The sequence below is a fragment of the Brienomyrus brachyistius genome, chromosome 3, assembly GCF_023856365.1.
Source record: "Brienomyrus brachyistius isolate T26 chromosome 3, BBRACH_0.4, whole genome shotgun sequence".
Classification (NCBI taxonomy): Eukaryota; Metazoa; Chordata; class Actinopteri; order Osteoglossiformes; family Mormyridae; genus Brienomyrus; species Brienomyrus brachyistius.
In genome coordinates, this window is record NC_064535.1 from 5,976,532 (window position 1) to 6,002,355 (window position 25,824).

At 46.1% G+C, this 25,824-nt stretch overlaps 1 protein-coding gene across 4 annotated transcripts in view; it reads left to right on the plus strand.

Moving 5' to 3' along the window:
* LOC125738505 (striatin-like) overlaps nucleotides 1–25,824 on the plus strand; it is a 30,040-nt gene that overhangs the window by 1,453 nt on the left and 2,763 nt on the right. Inside the window, exons 2-14 of one of the 4 annotated variants that reach the window (XM_049007509.1) lie at nucleotides 12,665–12,768; nucleotides 15,189–15,262; nucleotides 16,798–16,882; nucleotides 19,586–19,753; nucleotides 19,926–20,064; nucleotides 20,250–20,409; nucleotides 22,111–22,221; nucleotides 23,533–23,676; nucleotides 23,758–23,894; nucleotides 24,586–24,761; nucleotides 24,966–25,013; nucleotides 25,203–25,324; nucleotides 25,500–25,667. In XM_049007509.1, the coding sequence (XP_048863466.1) occupies nucleotides 12,665–12,768; nucleotides 15,189–15,262; nucleotides 16,798–16,882; nucleotides 19,586–19,753; nucleotides 19,926–20,064; nucleotides 20,250–20,409; nucleotides 22,111–22,221; nucleotides 23,533–23,676; nucleotides 23,758–23,894; nucleotides 24,586–24,761; nucleotides 24,966–25,013; nucleotides 25,203–25,324; nucleotides 25,500–25,667 (1,636 nt within the window). Of the gene's footprint in view, nucleotides 1–12,664; nucleotides 12,769–15,188; nucleotides 15,263–16,794; nucleotides 16,883–19,585; nucleotides 19,754–19,925; nucleotides 20,065–20,249; nucleotides 20,410–22,110; nucleotides 22,222–23,532; nucleotides 23,677–23,757; nucleotides 23,895–24,585; nucleotides 24,762–24,965; nucleotides 25,014–25,202; nucleotides 25,325–25,499; nucleotides 25,668–25,824 lie in introns of all 4 variants that reach the window. The other 3 variants (XM_049007508.1, XM_049007510.1, XM_049007511.1) reach the window with 3 other exon arrangements.

Sequence of the window (25,824 nt, forward strand, 5' to 3'; positions counted from 1 at the left end):
TTTACCCCGACGCACTTTGATTTATAGAATTTTTAGAAAAGATGTTTTTTTTTTTTACAACTAGATTTTTATTAACTTAAGTGATGCCGACTGTCCTAGAAACCGGAACGGATATGAAACTAAGTTAAGGTTTTAAAAAAGAATATGTGCCCCCCCCATGCGTTGCGTTTGTTGTGGTTGAACCGCACGCTGCCGGTTATGTCGTTCAAACCGGCAGCCGCGATCCCACATGCATTTTAACGTGATTGTGAGTTTGTTTTGGTGATGGCGCCGCAAACGAAATCATTAAAATCATAATAGAAATCATCATCATCATCATCAGGAGCATAGTTTATCGATACGCTTGAGAGTGATATCAGCACCGTCAGCCAGACCCCGCATTTTAACGCCTCTGGGAACTGGATATGTGTAAATCACTTAACACATGTGGCAGTAATCTCGAGGCCTCTGTCGTTACACATTGCGAGGAACAAGTCTTTTTTTGTTGTGTGTCTGCTTCTCATTTAGTTGCCTTTATTGCTTTGGACTGTTCATGCAAGATTCGGTGGTGCCTTTTCGTATGTAATCCTTTCCCCAGCTTCTTAAATCGGTGCTATTGACGCACTTGTGCGATGTAGGGGAACCTTGCACTGCTGTGCCTGAGGATCTACTCAGCGGCCTAACGGTGGTCTTTAACCCATAGTGCTTTCACACTGGTTTTGGCTGCATGTCTGATAGTGTTTGCACGTGGGAACTGTTAACACTTTCTGGCACGGACAAAAGAATGGACACATACTTTTCCTTTTCTCATATCGTGGTTTTCGTGGTGCAGTAGGTATTTACATACAAAGTCCCACTCTGTTCTTGCTTATCTCTCTTCTTGGGAAGTAAGTTATCCAAGAGGGAGGAAATAGTAATGTTGCCCCCCTCCCCCTAACCAAACTCACTAATGTCTAGTGACTGTCATGAAGCATGTGGGATTACCTGCAGTTAGGTCTTTTTCATGTATTAGCTCTGGTTCTGCGTACTAAGCTTGACTGTCATTGGTCACAGGGTTTGTGTGCAAATATAACAAAGGGGATTGTGTTCGTGATGTTGTCCATGGCCCTATGTTAACACAGCTGGGGTAGGTGTAAACACCATGTGCTATGTGTACATCATCCCGCAGGCGTAACATGGTAGCAAAGTGGCAGACAGGCTTGATTTTACAATTTGATTAACTGTTGAAGTAGAGATGTTGATTAAATGTGAAGAATTGAGGGATTTGAAAGCACATTGGGGAAAATCAAGCATGATCACAGTAATTTAATGGAGTGATAACTCCAGTTAAGTGATTTTATGATTTAGCAGTTACACACTAGAAATATCATGACTCCAGGGTGGTGTTTAGGTAATCGTAGTACCATTGCCTTTTAACGGTGCAGCTTCTAAGTTTTCTCCCAAGAATATTCCTCTTAAGAAGGCCACCTACACTGTGTCCTACAACCGAAAGCAGCCATTTGCCCCAATTGCCTGAGCTTTAGTGGTGTTCAAGGCAGGAGCTGTTTTGCCTGGAGTGACAGCCACTGCAGAGGGGTGGGCGACAGGGACAATGTTATTGCTGCGGCCTAGTTACGTAACCTGGTCCGCAAATACCAATGTACACATGATAAGCGAGGAATTTTGCTAAAGTTTCCTTGGCCTGACCCATCGCCCAAAGCTTGGTCTACTAGTGACTCGTTGACGTTGCTAGTTATCCTGAGCCAACGTGGTAGGATAAAGGCAAGCGGCGTGCAAAGGAATGTTCAACAGCTTCTGCAGCAGCCATACCACCTGCAGTTCTGACTAGGTAATCCACCTGAAGCTAAGTGGGTTTGGGCCTGGCCAGTACTTGGATAGGAGACTAACTAGGAACTGCTGGAAAAGGTGTGGGGTGGCGGCAGTTTATCCAGGTGGCCCCTAAGCCAGAGAGAAGGTACCCCACCAGAGTCGAAGGTAGTGGCAAGGAGAGTGGGCAGTGTTCAGAAAAGTCATTAGCAGAGTGCTATCACGTCCTCTCAGACACAAACCAAAGAGACACTTAAATGGTCTTGCATGCGTGGAAACACCCCTATGTTTGTATTTCAGGCGGTTAAGTTATTTCAGAGGAAATGACCGAGTTTGCTTCCTCCAGAGTTGGTTGCCTCTACTTTCCCCTGCTCAATATTCTTGAATTCCTGTTGTCGGTTACGCATGAACGAATGAGTGAGTCTGAGCTCTGTGAGAGAGTGCTTGCGTGTTTTGGTCTGTGCTCTCCAGGTTCTCATTTGCCTGACATCACGAGACCAGTCAAATATTGTTTGTCTTTGTGCCTTTTTGTTTTGTAACGCTATGCTTCAGTCTCCAGTATCAGCCCGAAACGGTCATGCGTTCATACACTTTATTTATAGTGTACGGCTCTCTTCATTGGCTCATCTGGATGATGGATTTGCATCTTCTTGGTCATTAGGGCTCCTATGCCATGAGGACAAATTCTGCTTATAGTCAATTCTTAGTTTAGTAGCCACCTGATATCATTGTACCATTTCAAGACTAGACCTTGTTGTACAGTGTTTGGAGCTGGAGGCTTTGCACAAGGCCGCATATGGGCTTCCACACACTGTCCTCTCAGGCTGCTGGCAGATCTTATCAGCTGGACTAAGTGATCCAGGAGTAGCCCTCATCCAGCTTGACACTGAACCGCACTCTGTGGAGGTGTCCTGTGACAGGAGGACATTGGTGCCTGTGGCAAGGTGCTGGCAGATCTATGAGAGGCGGCTTGTTGCGGTTGCTTTTTCCTCCATTTTCCCCAGCTTATTTTGCCCAAGCACCTTTGCTGGTCACACTGTCTTAGATCCCCTGCTGCAAGGAACTTGGTTGTTCCTCCTCTGTAGTCCAGAGCATAGAAATGCTGGTGTTGCAGCTGCACTTAACATCAAGCTGAGATGGGTAAACTCTTGGATGGGCAGCTATGTGAGGTATTCTAGTACTTTATTGTTGCATTGTCAGTATTCACACCCCTTCTGTAGTGGGTTCTTGGCTTCTCAAGGGAACTTTGTCCTGGGATTGGTTGTTTCCATCTGCTGTGAACCAATAGGAATTTGGCTGCAGTCCCACAGTCATTCAAAGACCTTTGACTATTACAGGTCTCTTAACTACAGTTTGTTCACTATAAGCCAAATAATAATGTTAGGCTTATAAACATTGTGGGTGACGCACTGATAGTAAGAAGCAGGCCGTATAGTTATTCTCTCATTGCTGACCCCTGGCCCCACCTCTTCCCTCTCCTTGGTCCTGTAACTTCTTCCTGCAATTGTGCCTCTGGCATCAGCGAAGGAAATCTCGACATTCCGAAGCGGCTTCTCCTTACACAGGACAAAAAAAGAAGTTGACACTCACGCCATTTGGGATCTCCAGACTCTGCATTTGGTGGGGGGTGGGGCTGGAGAGGGTGTGTAAGTCCAGCCTCACTTCGGGCTTCTGTCCATGCGCTAATGGACAAACATCAAAGTCATAGCCATAAGATATCTGTTAATTTTATTTTTCCCTGTCATATTTAGTATTAATTTAGTATCTTTAACCATTCTAGGAGTTTACCTGGTTTGCAATGAGTTTATTAGCTTGTGCTTAAATGGCTAAATGTCAAAGTATTATATCCCCCCCCCACACACACTGTCAGAGGAAAAAAAGGGTTACAACCCTTCTACAGTTTTGTTCCCCAAGGAACAAACATTAACGTACCCCCCAATGGTACAGAAATGTTCATCAGAGTTTATGGCTGTACTTTAAATTAGACTAAAAGGTACATTTACCTATAACTAGGGTACAGTTGGCAAACCCTTGGGAGAACAGCCCCAATAACAAGTAATTGTACCCTCAAAGGTACAAATTGGTGCTTTTTTTCTGACAGTGTAGGACTTGCCCTTGGGGTTTCTTCATGCATCCTCTCCTGGGGGGAAAATTGGGGGGATGGGTGGTCAGCTGAAGTCAACAGCACTAAAACTAGCTAGTTTTGTTAACAGGGACTCCTATGCTGTGACATTACTCTCAGCAGCTTAGGTTTGTAGTTGTTTCCTGAAACCACCAGCTTCATTAACAGTCCTGCAGAACGTAAGCTGGGCATTGTGGGATAGCGGAATCCCATAGAACAGATAAGCGGATGAGCTATTGTTGAGCTATGTTTAGTCTGGGGAGAGATGTTCGTTCCTTCCTTTGTTAACCGCTCATTGCCGTAACCCAGTCCCACAGACGGCCTCCCTCAGCAAGCTACTGCCAGTGACATCATGCAGCTTCCTGCCCTGGTACCACCCTCTTTGGTCTTGAAGTTTGCGGTGAATTTCTCACATGACACTCGCGTCGAGTTTCGCCTGCAGAGCCACGAGCCCCTCAGCTGCCTTTGTTTCCACTCAATGCCTGAATAGCGATTTTACCATTTCTAATAGGGGTAGGAGGCATGGGAATCGTTCATGTTGACCTGTATGTGCTTTTGACTTTGAGTCCTTTGGTCGATCTCCTTATGCGTGAGTAAGATGCAACAACCAGGCGATAGATGGCACCCAGAGGGTGGGCAGCGAATTGCATGCCCGCTGCTTCAAGTTTTCCTCGTTGCATTTGGACTCTGTGTTGGAGGGGGTGTGCGCAGGAAGTCATTGTCATCTCCTCCCATCTCTCTCTCACTCTCTCTGTCTCTCTCTTTCTCTCTGTCTGCCTTTCCTCTGCATAAAGACAAGCCTGTGCCCTGTGTTAAGTTGTGTGGCTTTTCCTGCTGAGCCTCTGCTGTGCCAGTAGGGCAGTTTTGGCCAGACTCTTCCCCTCGGTGCCCTTTTCATTGGACAAGCCGCCCAGCTCCTCTTCCAGCATTACAGTTGCGTACAACTCGTGTGACCTATAAGCAGCTGAAGGTTCCTTTTATTTTTTTCTCCTGCTCCCGAATAGCACTGCCCGGTTAATTAGTGATCTGGTTTTCTGGAAGGCAGTCCACCATCTGTAGGAGGTGGGCACGTTGTCCTTCATGGGATGAATGGCGTGGAGGAAGGGTTCCACCTGCCAAGGGTTTGACGAGAAAGCAATGCTAGATTCCATCTTCATGTATGAGAGAATTAGGGCTCGGCTTCTTTATTCTGTGACTATTACTGTTTCCAGTTGTTTATTATTCATGTTTACTGTCTATTAATATCTATCTTTTTTTGTGGTGTGAATGTATTTAACTTTATTGATCCCATGGGGAAATTATTGTGCATACAGCTTTAAGGTATATAAAGTGCAAACAAACATACACCGATCAGCCGTAATGCCAGAAGTTAGGAAGATGCTTAAAGCCCAGTGTATGATATTATATTACCAGGAATAGTGGCTCGAATGCACCACATTTATAATAGACTTGTACATGCTGAAGACTATAACCATGGTTGTTTATTGTCTGGCTTAGAGTTTTGCGTATGTATGGCAGGCTGAACCCTAACCAGAATGAGTCGCTTTGACATGCCACCTGATGTCCCTTTGGCCATCGCTGTGCAAATTTGTGGAAGCAGGCCGTACAGTTTATTCTTTGTTCTTTTCCCCAACTCAGACATAAATACAATAATGGTTCATACAGTAAGCGGATTATCCCCGACCATTGTTTGTTTTTCAAAGCAGAGGGTGTTTACCCAGTGTTAATATGTTTAAGCACTGTGGAGTGCAGTCGTGACTGCACCTCAGTCTCCTCTATGCTAATCTTTAGGCCCTAACGTGCGGGGAATATACTTTCCTGAGGTTTGAAGGTACCGAATTGACGTCTGAGTGTTTGGTAACACCACAAGGTCGAAACTTCACCCCCTCGCCATTAGATATTCTCGAATTGCATTCTCAGTTGGAGAAATCTGCAGACACACCCATGCACATGCACGCTAGCACGCAAATACTCAGGCTCGCGCTCCCACATCCTCATTAACACACACCTAAGTTGCCCTTCCCCTGGCTTTGTCCCATATCGTATCTGCAGCTAACGGCTAATATGTATAGCCAATAGGCAGTTTGAATTTTGAACATCTCCCGTGACAGTCATATACACACCATATTCATAATATATGTCTGTTATGGCACGTTATCAACCTACATATCTTTCTAATTTATACTGTCAATAGACTTTCGTGATAGAGTGGGGGCCGGGCAGCCACACATTCCAATGCACCTGTCTGTCGTACATGGCCGATAAAGTTCTTGAATCTCAAGGATCCGCCTTCTGGTTGTGTGATGGCCGTTCTTTGTGGTCCCCTGTTTTTTGGGTGCTGGTGTCATCGCTGCTGGTGAACTGCTGGGTCCAGTGAAAGGGTAAGATCATTCAAGGGGACAGTGGCCAGCATCACACTGTGACTGGCCAGAGCGACGTAGGCAGTGACGCACGGTGGGCAGTAATTATATGCGTGCCGTCCACTGGGGGCGTGGCAGCTTTTTATTTTACACTGATGATCGTGTTCTCTGCTGTGTTGCTTACGCCAAAGCCCAGGTAGTTACTTATTGCCTTACTGTCTTACTGTTTAATTATTGAGGTAAACTGACCCTTTTGTTAAATGCTGATTAGTGAGGGTCAGCTGAATTGAGGCCTGGAAATAATCCAGGGGAGTTTGCCAGCCTCAGCGGCCACACAGTCCTCTCTAAAATAATTAAGCTAGATCTATCATAGCCCTTTCCACACCCCCCCCTGTCCTGCTGTGTCTCTTCGCATAGTTTAGTTTGATTTTATATTCAGGGTGTGAGCTATGCAGCAGCATGCAGTGACTTGTAGCATGACCTTTAAGTGAAAATTCTTCTGAGATATAAGTAAATACGTCCATCCAATTCCTGTAAGGATGCTATGATCCCACCCTGTTGGGGTAGGACTGGGGTAGCCCAGAGGTGTGGCAGAGATTTCTTGCAGCGTTGATTACCGAGACAGGATGGTTTTGGGATGGCGGAACGGAGGAGGGGGGCAGGGTCTGAGGCTGGGGGGGGATGGATGGGGGGGGGGCTTCCTCACAGATCAAGAGATTCCAGATTCCAGTGAGCTCTTTGTGCCAGCCGACCTTTTCTTTGCTTTTAATTCAGTCCCCTCACTCAGCTGCCCTGGGGAGACGGGTCAACCCCTGCCTTCATTACCAGCATGCCAAAAAATGCGATCGCAGCAGCAGGCGCGGAGGCGATTCTCGACCAAGTGGGTTACCTACTTTTGCCTGCATGTAGGCCACTCTCGCCTGCACTGATCCAAGGGGCATCTGGAACATTGTTTTGAGCTTAAAGGGGTTTGGAAGCCCAGCTGTTTACTTATTCAGATTTTTTTTAATGTTTTGAAATTCGTCTGCTAATACTAGCTTGCTGCCCATGTGATTTTTGTGTATTATCAGCGACTGGTAGTGGGTGAAATGCATCACACCAGGTGACAGACCATTGTCTAAATTCCACCACTCTGATGGTGATTAATTCAGATGAATATATAGGATTTGGGATTCCATCGTCCCTATTCTGAGGAGTGGGATTCAGTTTTCTGGGATCTGAGACTTTTTCTGTCTGGTCTGTTCCTTCTTTCTCTCAGTAGTGCCTCTCTCTCTCCTGCTCAATTACACCAGCTGTAAATCGTCCCTCACTCGCATCTTCACTGAGCCACCCTGGTAACGCATGTGAATGTCAGCTGGATTAATTGCACAGAAGTAATCAACTTATGAATCTGAAATCTTCTTGGGAAAGTGGCACATTGGAAAATGAGCTTGGGGGCAGTGGGTTTGAGTTTTGAATATTTTGTTGCCCTGTTTCCTTCTCCCTCAGTAGTTTATTTTTACCAGTTGGCTCACATAACACTTTTGACATGATATCCCATAGTGCACTTGACTATATTTAGTGGCAGCTGTGTTTTGGGCCTATTAATAATCTCCTTATCAATGCTTTTGCTCTTTAACTCCTCCCAAAAATGGGTTTTAAGTGTCGCTTTATTCCATCCCGGCATGATTAGTGTAATTGGCTCAGTGATTTAATGTGTTTATTTGGAGGAGTGTTTATATTTGTCTTCCTTGAAGGCAGTGAAGAATGAGCTTGAATTGCTCTGAATGTGAAAATATGGCCTCCCGCTGGTCCATTCCCAAGCACTTCAGAACCCCCATATCCAGATCTTGTATGTTGCTTTCCCAATATCGTACTGAGCAAGTTCTAGGGCAAATGAGACCCTGCCAAGCTGTTTCTCCCCCTTGAAATCATGAACCCGCATATAGATAGTAAGGTATTGATATTCTAAAGCTACAGTAAGTCAAATGGGGGGGGGGTGCTAGTACTGCAGCAATTCATGTTTGAAATAGTTTTGATTTAAAAATTGAATGGCAGCTAGAATTATCAGCATTGGTTCAATTGAAAGTAGCTTAATTAGCCAGTTTTTAGGGCTTTCCCAAGCAGAATAGAATTGGGATTTTTATCCACAGATGTGATTTGTCTTTGGCAATGGTGATGAAGCAGCACTGATCAACTGTCTGTTGCTATTTTACCTGTTTTTAAGTCTGTAGAGATTAAGCAGACTTCGGTTGTTTTATGGTACATAAACACAATGACACCCCTCCTAATATTGGCAAAACAGAATGCTTAATGCAAATCAGTTTGTCTGAAAAGCATGTATTGTTAGCCAGTTTTGCCTTGTGCCAAATAATCCCCCAGCCAGTCCCCTGGAGAGTGTCCAGGTACACGATCTGTGTTTGTGGCCCTCTGGCTAATGCCAGTGCTGCTATATATCAGGTCTCTCTTCAGAGTGGTGAGCCTGCTCGCAAAGGCCTGTTTGGCCAGGCCTGGTTGTGTGACATGGCCAAAGGTGCAGGAACACTGAAAGAAGAAAATGGTTGACTTCAGTTAGAGCGGCCAGATAGTGAGCAGGCCTCTACGGTGTGTCAGCCCTGGAGAACATTAGCAGGCTGTGGAATGCGGCTCATTCAAGACCCCAGAACAAAACGTCTTGGCTACTGTAGGTTTGCTGCTGCCAGCTGGTCAAGTGTTTCATCTTTTTCTCCCCTCCCCCCTTTCTCTCAACTTGTCCTTCAGTTGCCTGCACATATCAGCTCCTTGTCAGCCCATATATAGCTTTTCAGCTGACAAGTTGGTTTTGTTCTACTGAAAACATGCCTAAAAGCTTTATTATACCCACTTAAGTAAAATTACTCCAGTGGTTCATGCTGGTTGTAATGTCCTTGTTGCTGGTCTTAACTGGAGAAGCTTAACCTGCTCCGGCATGCTGACAAACAGAGGGATCTTGCCAGTTGAGCTGTTAATGCAGTTTACAAGCTGATGGAAATGCAATAAAATTTCATATTAGCAGGTAGCTGAAAGTAAGCATCTCATCACTTATTAAGGAGCACTCTGGATCTGTTAGGGGTTTTCTTTGGGAGCTAGATAAGGCTCCAACATCATTGGCTTTCTATAATGAGTGAAATATCTTCTTCATTGATTACTTCCAGGTTGTGAGTTTGCGTTGGAATCCAGCGGACATAAAAGCGGGCTCTGGTTTCTTCAGCTGGTTAGATGCCAATCCAGAGGAAAATGAGTTTCATTGAGCTGTGTGACTCAGTGGGCTAAGCCTGTGTGCCTGTAATCAGAAGGTCGCCGGTTCAAACCCTTGAGTAAGGCCCTTAACCCCCAGCTCCCGAGTGCTGCTACAGGGGGCTTTCCTTTGCGCACAACTTACTCTACAAAAAAGAGCTAGTTGAGGGAGCTCAACTAAAGACAAATTTCCCCATGGGGATTAATAAAGTATTGATTAATAATAATAGTATCAGTTTCACCCCTCCCTGAACCTCGTACGTGATAAGAGCTGCGTGGCCATGAAACAAATCCAACTGCATTGTCATTGTTGTTCATTGTCGGTTCCCCTTAGGGACGGGTTGGGGGCTTGACCAGGGCTGCCAGTGTGTCAGCACCTTTCCTAAGACAAGAACAAACTAGTCTTCAAGTGTGTCTGGGGATAATGACCAGCCCTCCTTGAGGAACGCCTGCTCCAGCACTGCTGTGTACTTGGACTTTCCTTTGTGGGAAAAGCAAATGTGTGCACTTAGTGATGACATGCACTATGGCTGCCATAGCAAGAGTCAACAATCATGCTGGCTTCTTCTCTTTATTCCTAGAGTTCCTGGCTACACAAATAACCAGGTATGCGAGATGATTCTCTGGGATCGTGCTGCAACTGTGTGGTATATTTCAGCAATGTGTTTAAGAATCTGGCATTACAACTGATCTCATAATCAGAAATGAGACAGTATAGGGATTTTCTGTGAAATTTTAAAGTGTTCCTCTAAGGTCTGTATGTGTGCTCAGTGATTAGTAAGTGATGCATTACATTGCACAGTCATTCACTTCATCAGCTTAGGAGCCATGCAATTCATACAATGGTGGAGAAATGTCGTTCAGTTTAATTGGCAATTAGGCTGGATCTTGGAGATAATCTTTCTGGTATTCCTCTGTTAGTCAGCTCTTCCCTGGCCGCTGGGGAGCAGGGACTAGCGTAATCTTTCTCAAACACTCCACTTGCTGCTGCGATTAATGTAATTTGTCATCGTTTGTGTGACGTGTGTAGGTTGCCTTTGATTAACCATCTGTGAACAGTCTTAGTAGGACATTCTATTCTATGGCCTAAAGCGGGCTGAGGGAAAATAGTCGTCAACAGTATGATTCGAGAGATCTTTGTGTATTGAGGGGCTGACAATAATGCTTATATCAGGGATGAAATATCATGTCTCTGAGTCCCTACATGTACTCATTTACTTGATAACATTTTACAATCATTGTAAATCGATTCTAAAGCGCAGACAGTGCAGTGTAGGTACAGTTGTGATGTAAAAGTGTCCAGCAAGTTTCAGTGAGGTGATCGGTGAACATACAGCTATCTTGGAAAGATGATGCGCTACACTAGGAGCAGCCTTAGTGTTGCACATTATCTTTTGAGTTGAATGTTCTTGGGCTTTTGCTATGTTTGAAAGGTGTTACACAGCTATTGCTCTGATACCACTTACATTTGTACCTGGGCATTCACTGGAAGCATAGCATAAGTGAACTTTAGTCTAGTTGGCCCCCAACTGCTGTATGGTTGTAATGTACTAGATGCCTCACTTGTATGTTGCTTTTTTCAAAAGCTACTGCTAAATAAATGTAAATATTCTACATCCTGCTTACTATAAAAAAAATGAATCAGACCCTGTATGGATGTGGCACAGGCTGCAAAGTGTGGTCTGTGTTGGGAAAAGGGAAAGGGGGGTAGTGGGCAGGAACTTTAGAAGGTAGTTTGTTTAAAGGCTGTTTGAGGGTTTGGCGCAGTTACTGTGCCCTGTAGGAATGCGTGGAATGTGCGCTGCTGGTTATCAGTCAATGTGTGTGTTCTTGTTCGTAGGTGGGGAGAAATACAGCAACAGGTCACATATATCCCAGGGATACTTCTGAGCCTTCTTTCACTTCATCAGAGGTCCAATGAGTGTGACACACTTCTATAGTATTTTGGGTTCCCCAATCGTCTGCTGTGTGTGTATTTTTAGAGTCGTCGTCAATGACTGCAGAGCAGTGAAGTGGTTGCTACAGTCAGAGTAAAGGGTGAAAATGCCAATTTAAGCAGAAGTGCTGAAGTGTGTAATGGGACAAGTTCACCAGTGTGTATATATATTTTTTTTACTTCTTCAAGGCATGTAGTGAAAACTATGACTGATTTAATGTATAAGGCAGGATGGTCCGTGATATATTTACATGATCTTCGTGTTTGCACAGCTGTTTGGATTCCCCCCCCCTTCATCTGTACTATTACAAATAGATTTTTATTTTGAAGATGTTATGATTTGTTAGTATGTCACTGTCATTTTCAAAGACTGAATGTGAAGATCAAGGGTTGTTTACAAAGTGCCTGGCTGTGATGTAGAAGAAAGGCAGCTGAGAGAAGAAGGAAGGAGATGTTCTCAGGGGGAGATCTGTGCATCTGAACAGGTGCCCTGCAGCTGTTTTTGTTCCATCTCTGAGGGAAGGTCATACTGTGCCACTCTCTCAGGGAGTTTGTCGGCTACATCTCACCCTGTCATTAACTGGGTTGGGCATTAATCACCTGTGCATGCAGTTGGGTGGCAGAGACTGCTGACGTGGTAACCACTTTGGTAGCTTGCTGCCATGTTTACAAGGTGAATGAGGAAAGGCTGTTAGGATTTTGTTCTGTTTTCCTGTAATCAGGTAGGGGAAGGGCTTCTCCTGCACATGTCCTCACCCAGCTGTGAGCAGCTAAATGAGCTCTTTAGGATTCAGATTGACACTGAAGCTGGATGCAATGGATGTTTTATGATGCTGAGTCACTCTGTATGTGGGAGGCAGAGCACGACTCTGCCTGTCTCGCTGGAGCAAGCTGTTTGTTCTTGCAACATAGTCATATTACTTGCCAATCCAGTTTGCCATTCATCCCGCCTCCCCTGCTCTGAATAAGCCTAGAGGGGCATGCCCCCGATGATTTGTTTTTCAATGGATTCCTGGTTTATGTAATGCAGCACTAACCCCTGGCCAAACACCATGTTTTGTCCCTGTAGGAGAGGTCTGACACCTGAGCCAGGTGAGGTTCAAGGGGTCACATTTGGAACAGAAATTATTTGGGCTTGATGCTTTGTGTAATGTCTTTGTAGATTGCTGTGATATCCTTGGGTATACAAAAGCTGTTCTAACGCCGAGGTGATATTTGTGTCCACAGGCACAGATCGCCTTCCTGCAAGGGGAAAGGAAAGGCCAGGAGAACCTGAAGAAGGACCTGGTGAGGAGGATCAAGATGCTGGAGTACGCCTTGAAGCAGGAGAGGTCTGCATCCCAACTGTTTTTTTTCTTTCCCACAAAAGTACATGGTGCGAGAACCAGTCTGGCCACTGCGCTTCTGGGAAACGTAATTCTGAAATTCACAATAAATACATTTACTGCCATTGCTCTTCCCCACCCAGTGTTTTCAGTCACTGTATGCGCAGTGTTTCATTTTCTTTTTGTATGTTTTTAATAGCCTAGCTTAATGAGTCACAGTGTCAGCTTTAATGCTTAGTAGTGCACTTTGATCAGATCGTGACCTTGAATCAGGTATATCGTGATCTTTATTTGTAAGATGTATTTTTATTTCCGTTGATAACCACAGCACTGCAGTCACTGAGGTGTTCTTGAGGTAAAGTGCTAATGTCATAGTGTTATTATTATTATTATTATTACTTGACGTTCAATAGATTTTGTCAGGTACCCTAAGCATATTGCACCATTGATTGGAACGGACACTGTAGCTTCCTGAACTGCTAAACCACTTGCTGACCCATCATTTAAGGTGAAAGCCTTGAATCTTCTCTGATGTTCTCTTAGGAGTCTAGCTATCAAGGATGATTTAGAGCACCTTTTCCTGTACGAGCAATAGCTTGCCGTTAAAAGCAGATTTCTCTGTCCACTGCCTCCGGCACGGCGACCCAGGGATTATGATAGGCCTCTTCCACCCCCACCCAAAAAAAGAGAAATGACATTGTCACAAGGGAACTGACTTCTTGTTCTGTCCCCTCGTCTGCCCACTTCTCGTTGTGCCAGGCTGAGGGAACGTAAGACGATACTGGCCTCTGCATGGAATCCGATGCCCTAAGAGGTGACAAGGTTCTAGCTGCAGAATTATTTACACCCATCGAGGTCCTGAATGGTGCTGTAGGCATTTTGTGTTATGTTTGCAGCTTTTCCCCTCAAAGATGTTGTGAGGTAACAGAGGTAATGGTCTATCCTCATAGCCAACTGTACTGGAATTCTCAGATAGGGATAATACTGACAGTATCAAGACTCACTCCAGTTGTCTTTACTGGAATGTGGTCTCTCCATTCTGACCATTGAGTGGCACATTTTGCAATCCTGTGTCACCTAGGTTTTAGTTAAGGAAGTGATTTAAGGCTCTGTGTATTAGGAGGTCTGACAGCTCAGAATCTGCAGTTTTCTATCTTTTTATGGGAATAATTTTTTGTAATTACCGACATCTCATCCAGGTTGTACAGCAGCCTTGTGTCCGTGCTGTCTAAAACAGGCTCCAAGCTACCCCGACCACTCCCTGACACATTATTGAAGGATTCGCTATGATTTTCCTGTGAACATGGAATTCTGGGAGGTGTAGTTCATGCTATATGCATCTACTGCATTGTCAGCACACATCTTGCTAATGTGCTTCAAGCCAGGGGTTTGTTAGTGGGGAAAAGGTAATATAACAAACATGAGAGAGGCCGCTTAGAAAAAAAGAAATTGGTGTGTGGTAGGATGCCTGGTGGTGTGATAGAGGGAAAAAATATAAAATGCCGTAACCTAGGGGGGTGGCATCATAATTAGAGATAGAGATGTGTGTTTTTGTGAATTAAATGCCTTGCCCCAGTTTCCTTCACACTGTATTCTTACCAGATTGCCTTTGAAATTCTACGTTGGCAGGAGGGAAAAAAGCACCTTTCATGGTACTTGGCGTTGACATGACAGGCATTCTGCATTCATACGGAGATAGGAGCGTCATCACTAAGCCTCTAGCACATCCGTGGTGTGGCTGCCTAGCAACCTGTCCTGTATTTTTGATGGGTTTTTTTTTTTTTAATCCTTAAGGGAGTACAGTGCATCAATGGAAAGTGGAGCATGCATAAGTATAGCCGACTAGTGCCTGTGGTAGGGGGGGTCACACAAGCTTGAGCAGCGTGTGTGTGTGTCTACGTGTGTGTGTGTGTGTGTGTGTGTCTACGTGTGTGTGTGTGTGTGTGTGTGTGTGTGTCTACGTCTACGTGTGTGTCTACGTCTACGTGTGTGTCTACGTGTGTGTCTACGTGTGTGTCTACGTGTGTGTCTACGTGTGTGTGCGGGGTCACGCTGGGCTGCCAGTGTCTTCGTAACATGTCACTTGATATCATCAGTCTAAGCTTTAATTCTGCTTAAGTGTACTTCAGCGTTACTGGAAACTCAGCTGCTTACACTGCTGCTGATAGTGTTTAACAGCATACATTATTCTTAGCGGTATGAGCGTTCTTGTGGGTTTGCTCTTGGTGTGTCTTGCATCAAACACTATTCATGTCTGTTTGAAATGTCTGGCTGGAAGATCTGTTTCTGACAATCAGGCTTTTTCTAGTCTTTGGGGGACAGTTGGAACATGCAGCTCTGATCCTGAGGTGAGATTTGCAGTAATGTGGCTTTGGTGGTTCTTGTTCCTGCTCATTTTTTTCCCCCTCATTTCCTGTCATTTCCAGGGCAAAGTACCACAAGCTGAAATATGGAACAGAGTTGAATCAAGGAGACTTGAAGCCCCCAAGTTACAACTCTGGTAGGTGTCTAAAGTGCTTCTTTAGTTTGGCTCATTTGGAGCATCCTAACGGGCTGGCGTGTGTTGGCAGAGTGACCATGCTGATGTGCCCAGAGCGTGCTAAAGAATGAGCGTGCTAACAAGGTGAATATGCTAATAAGCTGTAGCATGCTGGCTAGGAAGGTAAACCTGGTAATGAGCTGGAGTGTGCTAGCTAGAGAGGTGAACATGGTAATGAGCTAGAGTGCTAGCTAGCGAAGTGAATATGGTAATGAGCTGGAGTGTGCTAGCTAGCGATGTGAATATGCTAATGAGCTGGAGCATGCTAGTTAGCGAGGTGAACATGCTAGCAAAGTGAGTCAGTGTGCAATCGAGCCAGCACATGCTAGCAGTTTGGATTTAGCCGACGCGGCTCCTTAGTATTCCTGGTGTAATGGATTCTTATTGTATTGCTGTCCTGAGCTCATCCTAGCAACCTCAACTAGCCTCCTCCTAGACTGCCTACATGGCACTGTCTGTCCTTTTTATCCCTCTGGGGATTCCGCTAAGCCCCAATAAAAATAAGATATTGCTTTGTTTTAGGCTCAGTCTCTGACTCATTCAGGGGCAGAGTCAGACTGTGGTGGACGTGCCACCACCAGCCCCTCCCCCCTTTCCTTGTCCCAGAGGATGCTGGGATGTGTTTGTTTAACATTCTCGAATGCAACTGCAGCAGCACCAGCAGGGGGCGCCAGGAAAAGGAAGCGCAATCCAGACCGGATGACAATGAATCTGCCTTTGTGTCTCAGTGTGTGACGTCTGTCCCTTTTGACCCCACAGTGTCCAGTACATCCCCTACTGGCCAGAGAATGCTAACCCACTCAAAGCCTTTGGCTCTTATTCTGAAGAGCTTGTTCCAGACTGAATTGCAAGTGCTGTGTGGGCTCGCTAGCGATGCTGCTCTCTGCTGCTTCGCGCTGGGAATAAAACTATTGCCAGTCCCATGGTCTCATATTTAAGAGTCATTGTTCTTAAAATACAGGCAGACCTGGTATTGGGTCTCCTTCCCTTTCACTGGTGATATCTGTCCCAGTAGAACTTTCATTTAATTCAGTATGTTTGACTTGTTTGGATTCTGACATTTTTGTGAGTCTAAAATACAACCCTTGTTGTTATGAGAAATTTTAATAATTGACAATCAAGTGTTTTTTGAGATTTACAGTAAAATTAGTCCAACGACCAAAACAGTTAATGGATTATAAATCAAAATTAATACTCCACTTTCTGTTAGAGGTGCACAGACAAGCTCAGTCTAGTGTTAAGAATCTATGTTCTTAAACATTAATTGGACAGAGTATGGTTGGGGTAAAACCAGCATATATAGCCCTGGAATATGTTGTAGCCTGAATGGTATGATTTTTTTTGTTGTCATTCAACATAAAAGGTCGCTGTTCTATATTAAATGTGAGTGTGAAAGAATTGACTGAATGTTATGAGCCGGGTCGGCTGTGTAATGTTCTGTTTGGATGCCACCTTTCAGCATGTGCCGGTTCACAGTGTCTCTCCGATTTTAGCAGATGACGGGAGTGAGAATGAGAATGAGATCCAGGGTACATGCAACAACCAGTTCTCCTGGAAACAGGGCCGGCAGCTCCTCAGACAGTGAGTCCCGCCTCCAACTGCCCCCCCCCCCTCGCCTTGGACCAGTATTCTATATATTTTTTATTGCGTAGTTGTTTGTCCTTTGTTTGTATTACTTTTTTTTCTGCAAATACAAATACAATTTCAATTCTATCTGCCTCTGATGCCTGAATGTTCTTATGTTGCACTTCTGGTCCTTAAATAATCTTATTAGGTTCCTGCTTTGTTACTTCTTGTTGTGTAGCTCCTGCTCCAGTCCTGCTTACACTCGTACCTGGGCTTTCACTGGAAGCTCAGCCTAGCTACACTTATGCCTCTCTGACTCCTTCACAGCATGTATGTTTGTAATCTGCTATTTGCCTGACTTGTATGTTGCTTTGGACACGAACGTCTGCTAAATATGTGAATTATATGTGTGAAGCTGTATACAAGCACCATGTCCAGGCGTTGAATGTGGAGTTTATCCATGAAGTCGAAGTGGAAACTTCTTGTGCTGTGTGAGCAGGTTGTCCAGATACCCAAGCCGTTCAGGACTGGTTCTGAGGGATGTTGGGTGAAATTATACAGAAAAACACTCACGTCTATAAAAAGGACTGCTGTTTATATGTGGAGGAAAACCCAGAAGCCACATGGGGGTCAGAACTGTGTCATGGGTACAGGACAGTGGCCAGTTGTACCTGGCATATGGGGAAGTGGGGAAAGTGCGCCCCCTGCAGGGCAGTGGTTGGAGTATAACTGGAAAAAAGCAGGCTACGAAGATTTATGTATACATTTTCTGTATTTGAGAACCGAAATGCATTTCAATACATAGGGAAGAGGGAAAGTATGTTGCAGGTGTTTTTCCTACTCCAGTTGGTTGGCCTATTGGTGTGTAAGCTGATCCAGAAAAAGGGCCGCTATCATTTATGATGACCGCAGGGCTTTAATTTAATTTGTGCCTCTGGGAGGAATGATGTTGACCGAGGGATTGTCTAAACTGTGTCGATTATGCAGAGTGACGCGACCAGCTGGATATGCATCATGGCTGCTGTGCTTCTTATAACGAGTGCGGAACTTGCCCCGAGTCGTAGATCTACGATAGCGGACTGTTTGGACTGGGTTACCCTTCATTAAGGTGACCACTGCCAGCTGTGGTCTGGGAACTGCGGTTCAGATTTGGTTGAACGGCGGGCTGGGTTAGGTCTCGGGTGCAAGAGACCTTGCCACAGTGTAGGGAGGTCTTGGGTGTGGTCTTTGCTCACAGTGAACAATGACTGTAAATGTAACTATCTCTTGTCTTTTTTTGAGGTATAAATGTGACAAACTCTGACACCCATAAATTAGTCTGTGTGAAATAATGCAGCCCCAGGAAAGGTCAGGATAGCTGCCCTAACACTCTGCTGATTGGCTTCAGTGAGGCATGTTGGATATCTTCGCCATCTCCAGCTGGCCCCAGAATGGATCTCCAGTCATGGACACCCTCACAGTGCCTCTTGTCCTGCAGATGTGGGACCAGCGTGTGCTGGGGAGGATTAACCATTTATGATTATGGGGAACACCCCCAGAACTGCTCCGTAACACCTCCTGGCTCCAGACAAATGGCTCCATCAATCAGGCTTGGTGGAGCAGACACTGAAGGACCTGTCAGTCCCAACACCTCCCTGCCCAGCCGCACATATATGCTTAATAAACACACGACCTGCATGTACGTCACACCGGTTTGGTTTATTCGCTCCGTACTAAAAGTACTTTAAAGCACCTTTTCTCTCCTAGTCTTCATAACACTTCATTCATTCATATGTTGCAGTGAGCTTAATGTGTATGTGGTTATGGGAGATGTTTGGATGGATATAAGGGGTGTTTATGTGTCTCTGAAAATGCTTCTACCCGCCTCTGGGTTCCCTTCCTCTAGCTGTTTTGTTCTCATTGCCTGAGGTATTTACACCCAGCCCTGTTTTTCCACTAAGGACGTTGGCACCTAGATGCCCTTGGGCAGGGCAGCAGTATTGGAAATGAGCAGCCGTTGCAGCTTTGCTGGTTGTGAGCAGTAGGCTTGCAGTTCCTCCTCAGTTCAGTACGGATCCTTTTCAGAGCTCGTTTGGTGAGGTTCGCATTGGGCTTCTTGGGCTGTTCCCACGGTTTATCTTTTTAGTTGCTTTCATGCCTCCATCCAGCAGTACGCTACATCATTGCTGACGTTCTGGGCAAAGGCTCCCCACAGCTACCTTGGCTGGTGCTCTCTTGGCACCCAAAAATGCTTCTAATTCTCCCGCTAGCTGCTTCAGGAGTTTTATCATGAGGAACTGTACTAGCATGAGTGAACGGAGCTCCATTCTTGGACCAGACTAGCTAGACACTCAAGGGTTCCACTGCAATCGTGTCTCCCATGCCTCATCTGAGACTTGGCTTGTTAACAGCAGCAGGGCTGCTGTTATAACCTTTCCCAGACCTGAATTACTTCTTGGCGTAATTTTGAGAATGTCAGAGTTCATATGTTTCGCATATTAAATTCGGTATCCAAAATCTGTAGAGACATGTTGGGATTTTTTTGGCTAGAAAGCGGATGCAGAACGTTTATGCTAACAGCTGGTACTTAATTGTCCCCTTTAGCCTATGAGTGATATTATGTCTGTTCTGTGTAGGGTGAAATAATTCTGCACTGCATTGTAACCGAACTGCCCACCTTTGAGGTACATCATACATGCAAATGGGCTGCCTCCCAATAGCTGCCCTTGTCCTATTCAGATACCTGCAGGAGGTGGGATTCACAGATGCTATCCTTGATGTCAAGTCTCAGCGAGTCAAAGCCCTCCTGGGTCTGACCAGTGACAATGCAGAGAAACCCAGTTGCAAGAACCTTGAGCGGATGGTCAACGGCACCAAAACGTCCCATAAGGGTGGTGGCATCTTGGGGTAAGGAATGCTCTTTAATGGAAGTTCTGGAGGAAAACGAGGCAAGACTGTAGATCAGCTGAATGCAGAGGAATCGTAGGTCCGATCCTTAGATTGTTCCTTGGCTCATGATTCGCTGTGTACCTCCACACTTATTCCGTTTTCTCACTACAATATTTTTGTATGCTGTCAGGAAATCTGATCTGGCAGACTCCACGTCCTCCGTGATGGATGCTTTCAACTTCATTGAGAATGCAGCGGCTGAATACAGCGACGAGGACGAAGAGGATGACAGCGAGGGGAAGGACAAAACAATCATTGACTCTGCAGCGGTGAGCCACAAGTCATTTTGTCCAGATGGCCTTTTCTGCTTTGAACAGCCTGTCAACTCCTCCAAAGTGCCGCCTTACACAGGATCTTTGGGAAGGAACTTTGTAAGGCGTGGAGAAGCCAATGGGGTCCTCTTCAAGAATCCACCTGAGCATTACTTAGTGCAACTGTGATGTTTCTCATGCAGATTGTCAGGAAGAAGCCATCTTCCTCCTTGGTACCACCACCTTGTCCCACTGATGATCCAGATGCAGAGGAAGCCTTGAAGGGTTTTGACTTTCTCGGCAGTCCTGAGGAGATGGACACGTCACCAGACTCCCGGAGTGCTGGGGATGGCACTGACTGGGGTGAGACTGGGGACGGCGTAGGGTTCTCAGTGTCTAGGACTCGATGCCAACAGATTTCTATGAACGCCTTGTTTTTCTTAGAGCTTAGTTCAGCGATTAAGGCCAAAGACAGCCAGATACTCCATTCATTTCTGTTCCTGACCTCATTTTTGTTCTTGTCATATCATGGCTTTTTTGTGTCTGTAACCCAGATCAGTTATAAAGGAGAGGAAAAACAAGCCTGTGTTAGGATGTCCCATCCGCCCTTACATGTCAGTGTTTGTTCCACTCAAACACACCCTTCCCTCAAGCCAGTCCTCGGCAGCTTTTGTTTGTTAGGTAATCCTCTCCTGTTGTGACTCAAGTTATGCAATGTTATTGACTGAAAAGTCACGTAATCCAAAGTAAAACTGCCTTGGTTACTAGTGATGGGCCAACCCCCTCCTAGCAACTAAATGTTTACCATAAGGCTTTAATTTAAGGCCACTCTCTCTCAACTGTGCGAGTAGCATATTACTTTGCCTGATTGTAAACAATGCCGTATATATAGTGAATCAGCTGCATGGACACGCTTTTTGTTACCGTGTTTCTTTGACCAAGCCCTCCGCCTTCCAGCGCAGTTTAAGAATGAAGGACGTGATGACACCTAAGATTTCCCAAAGCTTTTTACGTTTAAAAGGCAAACAGGTATGGTAAATCTGAAGCGTTCACCTCAGATGGCCGTTATCCAAACCATATTTGGTAACCAGCAGTTCCTGTCCAGATGCTGACAAAGTTAACTTGTGTAAACTGATTTAATTTATAGAGTATTAGTCCATTTTTTGTACTTTTTTATGTCATTTTGGCAGAGCTTGGTGCTTAAAACTTTGCATTGAAACAGATAAACAAGCACAAAGTGCAAACTGCAAGGGGGGACGTTATAACCAGACAGTTATCACCACGCTCGCTTTTGGAGTTTTCAGGTGTCTCTCCAGGTCCTTCCATTTACTCAGCTCAACTCTGCTTAGCAGTGACCTGTGTGGTTGGCCTTGGCAGCAAAGACCTGCCTCTCTGCATTATCTTAAAAGTCTGAATGTCTTGAACCGTGGCTTATCACTGTGAGATACTAAGCCCCTATTCACTCTGTCCTTCAAACCTACACAAAACACCCTATAAAAAGGGAAAATGTTAAGGTATTTCCTTCTGTAACTAGTTAATCGTTCACTCCCTTCATCATGACACACTCACTGCAGAAGGTGTAATGGCTCCTTTGACGTACTGAGCCTACGAATGGATACTTTCAGCTGTGACTTCCTGAATATGTGGTAGTGTCTTAATTGTCTCCCCCCCCCCTCCTCAGCAGTGGTTTTCATTGGTGTCCTTCCCAATGTTTGTAAAGCTGTGGGTTATCTGTCTTTCCTTTGTTCTGCGTTCACCAGCACATCCACGTAAAACTCAGCCGTTGTAGCCTTGCATACAACACCAGTTTGGCTCCTTGTGTGCCGGTATCTTCCCTTCCTCGCAGCGAAAGTGACACCATCCATCCAGCTCGCCATTTGGCCCACTGAGAAAGCCATTGGTCCTTTTTGTCTGGTCCTGGCAAAAACAAACAGTTACCTCTATGCTGGGATTGGTCTTCTGTCAATTTGTACTCTCTTTGGGGAGGGACGTTCCGGACGCTCGTCTCGGCAGTGCTGAACGGGACTGAACAGCCTGTCGATCTGTGTCCCCCCCCCTGTTTAGAGAAGGAAGATCTGTGTCCCACGACAGAAGCCTGGGATGTGGACCAGGGCTTGATAACCAAACTCAAGGAACAGTACAGGAAGGAGCGCAAGGGGAAAAAGGGGGTGAAGAGTAAGTCAACTAGGGGGGCCTCGAGAAGCATTTCCTGAGAAAAAGGCAATCGGAGAGAAGCACTGACCCCCCCCCCTCGTCCTTCGCCTTCTCCGTTCCTCACCGATTGCTATACTCTCCTCTCTGATTTGTCTCCACAACCCCCACTGCATACCGGTGACTTTAATTTCCTTCAGCTCTGCCATCTGACCATATGGTTTCCAGCTGGTTCCTGGTCCTTCATCCTATATGATCCTGCATCTTCCCTTCTGATTCCTCAGCTGACTGGGCTTCTCTATACCTGTTCAGTTTCATACTTGCTTGGGCGAGTTTGTTTTTTCTTTTGCTTAGTTTTCTTTGCTTCATCTCTGTCGTTCTCGGCGTCCTTTTGTACGCTCACACGCTCGGACACGCACCCTCGGACACGCACCCTCGGACACGCACCCTCGGACACGCACGCTTCCTCTTATCTTCTGCTTTACACTTTCACTCTTCCTTATTTTCCCACCCTTTACCTTTATTTAGGTTTTCCCAACAGTTTGCACCAATTGTTACACAGTTGTCACTGCTTTCTGATTATGAGAAAGTTACTAAGGTGTGTATATCTCTGATATCTGTTTGTGTGCTTGTGTGTGTGTTTGGGGGGATTTGCACAGATCACATTTGAGGACCAAATTGTCCCCAAAGTGCAGTAAAACCTGAAATATCCCTACTTTTGGGGACATCTTTTGAGGTCCCCATTTGGATAACCTCAGTTTTATAAAAAACCTGTGAATGCAATCAAAAGAGTAAAAATGCCAAAAGTCTTGTATTTGGGTTGGTTATTTATGGTTAAGGTTAGGGATGGGTAGAGGTTAAGGGTGTCGTGATTGGGATTGGGGTTTTTCCTATAGAAGTGAATGGACGGTCCCCATTTAGATAGGAAAACCAACTTGTGTGTGTGTGTGTGTGTTGAGAGGGTGTGCGTCCACAGTCCTATGCCCCATAGTGCAGTGTCTCCTAATCCGGTACTCGGGGACCCACAGACCTTTTTCCTACCGAGAGCTGGGAGGGAGCAAAAACATGGACCGACTGTGGGTGCACGAGGACTGGATCAGGAAGCATTGTTATAGAGCACCGTCACCTATCTCTTCCTGCTCCTGCCACCTTGTCGCTGCTTCCTGAGTCTGATACCCGTTTCTGTATATTCACTCTCTGATTTCTTTCTTTTTTTTGCCATTTTTGATCATTTTCCCATGATCAACTGCTGATTTAGGAGCAAGACTTGGTTCATGCGCTAAGAGGTTCTCTACCCCCCTCCCCGTCTCTCCCCCCGGCCCCAAACGCTCCCAGGGCCAAACCGGTCCAAGTTACAGGACATGCTGGCGAACCTGAGGGATGCCGAAGACCTACCACCTATGCAACCTTCGGTCCCGCCGCCGGCACGGACCCCCACAGCCAGACTCGGAGAGCATGAGCCCAGCCATGGCGATGAAGGTCTTATGCACCTCTTTCGGCTTCCTAACCGAGAGGGCGTGGCTGTCGTGAGGAACTGACCGCCTTCCCTTTGCCTTACAGTGGAGGTCATGACGTTCCCCCCCACAGCTGGGAAGTCCTTCATTATGACCACCGACGAGGCGATGGAGACCGAGTTGGGGCTGGGGGAGCTGGCGGGCCTGACTGTGGCCAATGAGGCCGACGCCCTAGCCTATGATGTGAGTGCGAAATGGGACTAGGTGGGGGTAGCCCCCAAATCACTGTAATGCTGCCTGTCCTGCTTTAATGAGGATCCAAATGCACTCAGAGCAAGTGTGTTAAACATGTAGGACCCCAAAAGGCAGGGTTCCCCAATTCCAGTCCTGGATGGCCAGTGTGTGACACAGTTTGCAGATTTCCCTGCTCAAACACGTCTTATTCAGCTCATCAGCCAATTGCTGGGTTTAGTAGGTGTGTTTGAGAAGGGAAATCTGCAAACTGTGTCACAGACTGGCCCTCCAGCACTGTAACTGAGAACCCTGCCACAAGGCTTTATACTCCGGTATAAATTCTGTTCACTAGGCACTTGACTATCCAGATGTGTCAGTGTGGGAAAATAACAGCCTTAAGTAGATTAAAACATCATCCAGAACCAATAAAGGCAGGCTGACTTGAATCTGGGTCTGCTCATCTACACTCGCTCGTTCGTCATGTGGGCGAACTGTAAATTGATTCGCACACTTCATTTGGCAGGATTGAGCGTCAACACAGGGACTCTGAGTGCTGAAGGTAGCGGCAGATACTGTTGCTGACGTTTCGGCCTAAAGTTTTCTCTGGACACATCATGTGTCCGAAATTTCATAGCCCCCTCAAAGAAATGTCTGACATACTGAGGCTTCCTTCAGTGTCTGACCCCTTGTCCCCTCTCAGATTTCCAACAACCAGGACGCATTGAGGAAGACCTGGAACCCCAAATTCACACTTCGGAGCCACTTCGACGCCATTCGTGCCCTGGCCTTCCACCCACTGGAGCCTGTGCTGGTGACCGCGTCTGAAGACCACACTCTGAAGATGTGGAACCTGCAGAAGATTGCCCCGGCCAAGAAGTACGAGGCCTCTTGCAACGTTTTCTCAAATGTCCTGCGTTGGCTGTTCTCTCCGACCAACTTGACTGCAATGTGCATGTGAAGACAGTGTTTTAGCATGACCTCTAGGTGGCAGCCTGCCTTCTCCACCTACTGGGGCCGGAGTAGCATCCCTGTCAGACTCACTGCTTAATTTTGCCCTCCCCCCCCCCCCCCCCCCCGTAGGAGTGCCTCCCTGGACGTGGAACCGATCTACACCTTCAGGGCACACCGGTGAGTATGCTATCCCGCAGAAGACGGATTTCTACTAACCTAGATTGTCGATGATGATCCAATGGTGGATAACCTTAACCTTCAGTACAGGCTGGGTTTGGCTGTTTGGAATTTCTAAGCGTAGGATGTTTGGTAGTGCAGGGAGGGGCGTCTGACTGGGTGTGACGGTGCCTTTGATCCATCTTTCAGGGGTGCTGTGCTGAGTGTGGTCATGAGTGCCTCAGGGGAGCAGTGCTTCAGTGGGGGCGTGGATGGAACCATCCAGAGCTGGAATACGCCCAACCCCAACATTGACCCCTATGACTCTTACGGTATGTGGTACCCCTGTGCATTCACTGAATATCAGCAGGTACCCTTCTGTTTGTAGTGCTTCAGGAGGCTTGTATGTGATCGACTATATACTAGACCATCTTGAAATGGATTAGGACTGTTTAAATGATTCCTCCTTGATAGTGGAGTGTTGGACTTTCTGTTTCCCCCTTACAGAGCCCTCTGTGCTGCGGGGGGAGCTGTGTGGTCACACGGACGCAGTCTGGGGCCTCGTGTACAGCTCTGCTCACCACCGCCTCCTGTCTTGCGCCGCTGACGGCACAGTCCGACTGTGGAACGCCGCAGACACCTCTCCCGCCCTTGCGGTCTTTAATGAGAGCAGAGGTAAGATCCAGCAGACATACTTCATGTTGAAAGAATGGGCTTCTGCCATACACTGGCATGCTCTGAGGTGCTCTGCATGGGTCCTGGCATGCTGAAAGTGTGTGTTTTTCTGCTCGTCTGTGCCAAGAGTTTCAGGAATGTCTGGTTAAGCTCAACT